Source organism: Phocoena sinus, chromosome 15, assembly GCF_008692025.1.
Source record: "Phocoena sinus isolate mPhoSin1 chromosome 15, mPhoSin1.pri, whole genome shotgun sequence".
Lineage (NCBI taxonomy): Eukaryota > Metazoa > Chordata > Mammalia > Artiodactyla > Phocoenidae > Phocoena > Phocoena sinus.
Genome location: NC_045777.1, coordinates 64,901,667 through 64,909,934, shown reverse-complemented (window position 1 = coordinate 64,909,934; position 8,268 = coordinate 64,901,667). Strand labels below are relative to the sequence as shown.

The 8,268-nt window shown below is 45.4% G+C and overlaps 1 protein-coding gene across 2 annotated transcripts in view; it reads right to left on the bottom strand.

The window, feature by feature from the left end:
- Window positions 1-1,349: 1,349 nt before the first annotated feature.
- TMC5 (transmembrane channel like 5) overlaps window positions 1,350-8,268 on the bottom strand; it is a 52,437-nt gene continuing 45,518 nt past the window's right edge. The window contains exons 17-22 of one of the 2 annotated variants that reach the window (XR_004345875.1): window positions 7,893-8,066; window positions 7,410-7,488; window positions 6,114-6,218; window positions 4,444-4,486; window positions 3,580-3,719; window positions 1,350-3,180 (exon numbers count right to left, since the gene is read on the bottom strand). Coding sequence is in view for 1 of the 2 variants with exons in the window: in XM_032605913.1 (XP_032461804.1) it covers window positions 3,673-3,719; window positions 4,444-4,486; window positions 6,114-6,218; window positions 7,410-7,488; window positions 7,893-8,066 (448 nt within the window). In the remaining variant the exon portion in view is untranslated. Of the gene's footprint in view, window positions 3,181-3,243; window positions 3,720-4,443; window positions 4,487-6,113; window positions 6,219-7,409; window positions 7,489-7,892; window positions 8,067-8,268 lie in introns of those variants that run through there. The other variant, XM_032605913.1, reaches the window with a different exon arrangement.

Below are 8,268 nucleotides of genomic sequence, written 5' to 3'. Positions count from 1 at the left end.
TACTGGAAAGTTCCTTGAGGAACCTGCATATAGACCTAGAGTGAGGTAAAGATTGGGGAGTGAAATGATTCAGCAGCATCAGCAAATGAGCCATCCAAAGATAGCGTTCTTTCCAAGAAAGTCAATAGGGATAAAAATCACATCCTCTGCTGTCCATCGGACTGCCCCTGTGTTCTCAGAATGGTGGAGACAGATAACCTGGAAGGGCTACCTGCAAAGGCTTGAGAAACCCACTGCTTACTTCATTAAACGATACTCATTTTCTTATCTGGAGATGAGCGTGCAATCTTGTCCTGACAAGAATTTCACTAAGACATGAATACTCTTTATTAGACAAGAATCTCTAAATGACACCATTTCCTGAAGTGGGACTAATGCTTCAACAGGACAGTCAACCACAGCTTTGAGGACAAGGCAAGGTGGACGTTAATGAAGTGTTCCAGACGTCCACTCAAACCTTAGCATGGAGTGACGGTTACTGTGGGGCAAAGTTACTTGACTTCTTTGATCAAAAATACTGAAGATTAATGACCTGTGTGTTCTTTTATCAAACTTTAAATTACGCTCAAAATCTGACAGCTGGACACCAAGTGTTAAGAAGAGGATGGAGATCAGCTGGGCAGAGGGTTCTCAAAGAATGTTGTCCTTTGAGGCTGAAAGGGGTTCCTGGGCCCAATTCTAGTGTGTCCTGTGTGTGGAGGCTTCCTCACATCAACAACAAGCAATTCTCAGTCGCAGGCAGCATCCTTCAGAATCCAGCTCAGTTCTGACACTATCTACCCAGAGATAGACTCAGATTCCATGGGTAAAGGGCTCAGTCCCAGACGACCATCCTCCAGATGCCAGCTGCAAGCACAGGTTGTTACCCTCAATTGTGACTGACTGGCTATAAATCAGATATTCCCAAAATCCCCTCCTCAGGTTTGATTAATTTGCCAGAACAGCTCACAGAACTCAGGAAAACCCATTCACTCACTAGATCACCGATTTATTATGGGAGGCTATTAAAAGGATACAAATCCGCAGCCTAATGAAGACATACATTGGGCAAGTTCCTACGCGAAGGAGCTGTCCTCCCGGAGCTTGGGGCCAGGCATGGGGGCACACAGAAGTGTCAGAAGTGTTCTGTTTCCCCCACATGGAAGCTCTCCAAAAAGAAGGGCAAAAAGCTGTCCTTTTGTTTTTTGTTCTTTGGGTTTTTTTTTTTTTTGCGGTACGCAGGCCTCTTACTGTTGTGGCCTCTCCCGTTGCGGAGCACAGGCTCCAGACGCGCAGGCTCAGCGGCCATGGCTCACGGGCCCAGCCGCTCCACGGCATGTGGGATCTTCCCGGACCGGGGCACGAACCCGTGTCCCCTGCAACGGCAGGCGGACTCTCAACCACTGTGCCACCAGGGAAGCTTCCCTAGAAATGTTTGATGCAATATTCTTAGCTCACTATTTGCATGTTCAGTAGGTGCCTCAGGTGACTTTTATGGTCAAGCAAGTTCAGAAAGCACTACTCTAGATTCTAGCTCCGTTGTTCTCAGCCCTGGCTTCCCACTGAAACCATCTGAGCTTTCAGGGAAAACTATGGATTCCTGATTTAGTTGGTCTAGAGTGGGCAGGGCCTGGGTCTGGCTGTTCAGACAGCTCCCTGTGTGATCCTGGGTGCAGCGAGCAATGAGAGCCCTGCTGCCTGATGAGAGGTCCTGATGGGACTGGGGGTGAGTTTCCCCTATTACGGGCTGAACTGTGTTGACCCAAAATTCATATGGTGAAGTCCAGACCTCCAGTACCTCAGAATGTAACCATATTTGGAGATAAGTCCTTTAAAGATGTGAGTTAGTTAAAATGAAGCCATTAGGTTGGGTCCTAATCCAATCTGTCTTGGACAGATTTGGAAATTTGGACACAAAGGTACACCAGGATGTGTGCACCAAGGAGAGACCATGTGAGGACACAGCGAGAAGGTGGCCATCTACAGGCCAAGGAGAGAGGCCTCAGAATGAAACCAAAGCTGTGGACACCAACTGTGGACACCTTGATCTTAGACTTCCCACCTCTGGAACTGTGAAAAAATGAATTTGTGTTGTTTAAGCCTCCAGTCTGTGCTATGGGTTATGGCAGCTCTAGCAAACTAATATATCCCCTATATCTCAAGACTAAGGATGTGAGGATGTTACACACATCCAAATGTGTATGTGAGACCTACAGACTAGATCTTTCTACTGTGTCTGCTCCTCCAGGAGAAGCAGGGGCTACACTGAAGTAAAGATAAGAGGTGAATGGAGAAGCAGTCCGGATATAAGCCCTGAGCATATGGGAAGTGAGCAAAAATGATGCTTCCAGAGGGAGTTCACATTTCAGTGCACAAGCACAGATAGCATTAGGATAACACAGAGGGGAAAAAAAATCCCTTCAAATATCAATTCCACAGACTGCCTTCACTGACCCCACAGACAAGTTAAGTCTCCCATCGTCCCTTGGGCTTCTCCTTCATGGCACCTGCTATAAGTAATTACTGTTTAATTATTAAGTTCCTGCCAAAAGTGATCTGCTAGACAGTATATGAGAGTGGAGGCTGTGTCTTGACTTGTGCACCATCTTGTTCCCCACCACTTGGTACATATTTGTTGAACGAAGGGATGAACGAAGAAGCACTTCTAGCAACCACTAGCAAAGATGGTACCAAAAGAACTGAATTCAGCTGATGAATGAATTAGTGAGCAAATAAGTCAATGAAGAAGTGAACCAATGACTGAGCACTGACTGGATGTTTGTGCTTTAAATTCGTCTTAAATGTTTTCTAAATTCAGTTCCCATTAGATTTCACGATAGTGATTACTCGAGGAGATTTCTCCTCCCGAGTAATTTGGTAATTGCACTTTTCTGCTGGACTCTTCTGTTTTAAGTAGAGTCAGGTGCCTTGTGAATCATTTAGGAAATCTGCAAAAAAATGCTTAATACATGTATGTGTGCATATGTACACACACACACATACACATACATATTCAATATATATATTCCACACATCACCACCAATTTCATGTTCGGCTCGACGTAAGACTCTGATGATCATGTATAAAACCTCACAGGGGTAGAGTCCCAGTCCACACGTGCCCACCCCAGTCCAATCGAAAAGACTCATGTACTCAATGTGCAGTAAAGTTCATAGACGAGCCCTCCGGTTGTTTTTCACCTTTGGGGAAAATGGGGATGTTTTTAGTGCAAAGTCATGAACAAATGCACGTTCCACAATTCAGAGGCTTCACATCCCTGATTGAGGGTCACATTTTTATTCAGACTGGACCACTTGTCTTAGCACCAGTCTCCAAACCTTTGCCAGGTCTGGGAGTTCTGGGAGCGGAGATTTCTAAGGCTCAATCATTCATATGCGTATCTCTTAAACTACAACTCTTCCCAGGTTTTTGTGAACTGGTTCAAATATTACAACAATCTTTACTGGAAAATCTCAAATATTTTGTCTGGAAAAATCAGCAATTCAGGTGTAAAAACAACAGCAGGGAGTGCCCAATTTTACTTCTGTATTTACATTGTAGTCAGTTTCCACTCCTGGCTACAGGCTTGAATTTCCCACCTGGGAATCTCCTAAAGGCCCAGGTGTCATGGAGGAAGCTGCTCCATCTTCATCTTTCCTTATTTGGTTGGTGTCTGGGTACCGCAATGATTATCAGGCCTTTGGATTATCTTCTTGAACTGATCGCCTAAATCGCAGGTCTGGGTTTGATACAGAAGAAGGGAAGTTAGCACAGAGGCACACTGCCCCATATCTCCAAGGGAAAAACCAAATTAGCTTTCAAGATCCCGCAGCTTCTCAGGCCTTCCTTGCCTCCCCCTTTTAAATTTCTTCAATTCTCTCCCTTGAACTCCCATCATTGGATGCTGTCAGTGAATGCTATTCCAAAAAGATGAATGGGTTTATTTGTTTCCTCCCCAACATTCATTCCCCTCCTGGCATCAGCCACAGGTTTTCTTTGGAAAGCCACCCTTCTCCACTCTCTCGGTCCCCGTGGTCTGTATGTTTGTACCACCTGTATCTAGAGATGAGGTCTGCGACTCAGATCTGGCCAATGAAATCATCACAGTCTCTTGGCCACAGCAATTGTTTCAGATCCAATGAAAGACAATAAGAATCTGGATCTCTTTCACACTAGACTTGAATCTGAGAAGATACAAGAAGCTAAGAAAGCTGTCTTGTAATTATCGGGAGATAACATGGAAAAGAACTGAACAGAAAGAAACCAGGTTCTGATGACATACTGTGAGACCCTGCTTCTGGCCACACCTAAAGCAAGAATTATTGTTGAGTTTTGGCTAAAGCCAATTTGGGCCAGTTCTTGCAATTGAACGAGTGACTGATACAGGAGCAGTTCTGACCCTCTGTCTTGGGACCTATCATCTGGATGAATTAGGCCTTACTCAGTGCCAGTCGGGTACTCACCTCGAGAAGCACCATGCTCTCTGACACGCAGAGGACCAGATTGCTAAAAAAGAAGAAAACGAAATCTCATCACCGGAAGAGAGTGTACACCTCAGATCCTGCTGCATCAGTGGTGAGACTCGTGAGCCCTCACCATTTTAATATTAACAGGTGACAGATTAAGACCAAGATTCAGCCATAGAAATATCAAACATGTTTTGTTTCAATTTTTATGGGCAGTGATTCCATTCATTTAATCATTCATTTCACAGATATTTACTGAGCATTTACAATATATACCAGGTAATATATTAGGAGCTGCAAAGGTACACTCATAATCCCTGCCTTCAAAGGATTTAGAGCTGGGCCTCTAGATCCCTTACCTATGTTGTGCTGATGGTATTAATTTGAACAGGCAGTAAACGACATGGCAGTCTCTTCTGACAAGATCATAACTTCTAAAACTAGTAGCATTTGAATTAATGTGGGTTTACTGTTTATCCACATTTTCTAGGACACCAAGGAAGCCAGCACAGGCTTTGGTATTAGAGCAGGATTCCAGGCATCTCTTGTTAAGAATGAAATTGGTAAAAATCTTTTTAAGAGCATGATATGGCAATATCTGTTAACATTATCATGTGCATGCCTATGGCAGATAAAACACTCACATAAAACAATTATAATAAAAAAATGTTTCATTACACATTTTTTTTTGTTTGTTTGTTTGTTTGTTTGTTTTGCGGTACGCGGGCCTCTCACTGTTGTGGCCTCTCCCGTTGCGGAGCACAGGCTCCGGACGCGCAGGCTCAGCGGCCATGGCTCACGGGCCCAGCCGCTCCGCGGCATGTGGGATCTTCCCGTACCGGGGCACGAACCCGTGTCCCCTGCATCGGCAGGCGAACTCTCAACCACTGCGCCACCAGGGAAGCCCACACATCGTTTTTAGTATTAAAAAAAACCAAACTGTAAACAACCCAAATGTCCAAGTAGGTACAGACTGAAACAATGTCTGAGATATAGTATTAAGCGGGGAGAGGGGGAGTTATGTGTAAAATATAACCCCTTTTTTGTAATAAATAAATAAACAAGAATGTTAGTAGATGCATGCTTGTTTGCAGATGCCTGGGGGAAAGATCTGGAAGAATATACACTGAAGCATTAACCTAGTGGGGTGAGATTTCAAGCCATTTTTCATCTCAGTGGGATATATTTCTGTTTGGTTGGGTTATGGAAAAGATGCAGGCAAGCCCCACGAGGGTAGAGCCAAACTGTGGTACCATGATAACCCCAGAACCTAGAATGGGGCCAGGCATAGACATGGTGAATGCATATTATTTATTTATTTTTGTGTGTGTGTGGTACGCGGGCCTCTCACTGTTGTGGCCTCTCCCACTGCGGAGCACAGGCTCCAGACGTGCAGGCTCAGCGGCCATGGCTCATGGGCCCAGCCACTCTGCGGCATGTGGGATCTTCCCGGACCGGGGCACGAACCCGTGTCCCCTGCATCAGCAGGCGGACTCTCAACCACCGCGCCACCAGGGAAGCCTGCGTATTATTTTTTTTAATAAAAAATACAGAAATGTTAAAACACAGAAAGTGAAGTGCCCTGATGTGATTCTAGTTTCCTGATGCACTTTTCCCAGGAGGGCAAATCTGTGTCACAGGGATCCCAAGGCGGCTTCCAGCCTCACCTCCACGTCTCTCCTTTCTGGCGTAGACAAGGTGGGGCTTGCGCTCTTCTCCATATCCTGCAGCTTGATCAACTTTTCTATCAGGAACATTTTGTCTTTGCCCTCCTGCCAATAAGGAAAACAAAAACAAAAACATGGAGGATGAATGATGGTGTGGGGTTGGGAAGTAAATGATAGAAAGGTTGATTTTTAGGCAGGTAGGGTCCTGGACATTGGCTTCACCACCAGGGAAGCCCAGCTTTAATTTTAAAATAGAGGTTAAAGAAATAAATGTGCTCAGGACTTCCGTGGTGGCGCAGTGGTTAAGAATCTGCCTGCCAATGCAGGGACACAGGTTCAAGCCCTGGTCCAGGAAGATTCCACATGCCGCGGAGCCACTAAGCCCGTGCGCCACAACTACTGAAGCCTGCACGCCTACAGCCCTTGCTCCCCAGCAAGAGAAGCCACCACAATGAGAAGCCCGTGCGCAATGAAGAGTAGCCCCCGCTCGCTGCAATTAGAGAAAAACCCACTCGCAGCAATGAAGACCCAACGCAGCCAAAAATAAATAAATTAAATAAATTAAAACTTGCTAAAAAACAAGAAAAAAGAAATAAATGTGCTAAACACCACCGCAGGGTTACAAATCAGATATATCCAGAATGTGGGAATGACTACAAGACAAAAGACCTGGTTTCTCCGACAATAAATGGCAAGAGAAGCAGGAAATGTGAACAGCTACAGATTGAAAGAAACGTAAACGACACATCAACCAAATGCAACATGTGACACTTTTTCAGATTTTGACTTGAGTAATCCTGCTGTAAAAAGGCAATGCGGGCTTCCCTTGGTGGCGCAGTGGTTGAGAGTCCACCTGCCAATGCAGGGGACACGGGTTCGTGCCCCAGTCCGGGAGTACCGCAAAAAAAAAAAAAAAAAAAAAAAAAGACACTTAATGGGACAGTTGGGGAAATTTGACCATTGACTGACTATAAGATGATAGTAAGGAATTATTAAATTTTCTTTTACGTGTGATGATTGGTACTGTGGTTATGTTTTTTAAAAGGGTGTATCAGGCATATAGAAGAGTCTACAGATAAAATGATATAAAGGCTAGGACTTTGCTTGAAAATAATCGAGATTTACAGCAAAGAGATAGTGTAGAGGACATAAGAGTATGCAAAGGTTAATGGTTGTCAGGGCTAGGTGGTGGGAAGGTTCATTGTACTATTCTCTATTTTGGACTGTGCTTGAAAATTTCCATTACAAAATGTTAAAAAGGAGGGGAGAATAACAAAGGGATCCAATGGGACTTACGTTAATGATCTGTTCATGGAGCAGTCCGATCATAATCTTCCTTCCCTCTGTGATCTGCCAGTAAAGGTAAGTGATGATTCTGGAAGAGAAGAAAAGAAAGAATGGCAGGGCTTCTCTGGTGGCGCAGTGGTTGGGAGTCTGCCTGCCGATGCGGGGGACACGGGTTCGTGCCCCGGTCCAGGGGGATCCCGCGTGCCGCGGAGTGGCTGGGCCCGTGAGCCATGGCCACCGGAGCCTGTGCTCCGCAATGGGAGAGGCCACAACAGTGAGAGGCCCGCGTACCTCAAAAAAAAAACAGACCCCCCCCAAAATGATAAGAAGATATTAAATAACTTTTAGAAAAATTCAAGGGCAGAGTCGGGATGACCCAGAACACTGAGCCCCACTGTAGTCTTTGCCTTCCCACCAAACAGCCCTCGGCTGCCCACATGACGTGTAGATGAGGTATTTCCCCCCCCTAGTTTTCCAAGGGCCCCCAATTACAATACAATGAGGGTGAGGATGAAGAAGAAGTGCACGCTGCCGACGAGGTTCTGGTAGATCCAAACAACCCACAGGTAGCTGCGACTTTGACTCAGGGTGTCAATCCACCTGTAGATGGACTCAATGAAGAAGGGCAGACCTCGAAACGGGCCACAGTCAGCTGAAGGTTTCAATCTGATAAAAAAAAAAAGGGACAGAGAAGCATCTCTAGTGCCAGACTCAGGTATAGTTTATTCTAGAATAGCCCAGTCGTTTCTGGGCTCTGAACATGGAACCAGCAATTCTTACCTGCTCCACCCACATCCCCCTGCAAAGGAAACCCTGTCGCTCATAGCCCCAACTGGTGTGTTTTGTTTTCATGACCTGCACTCCAAGG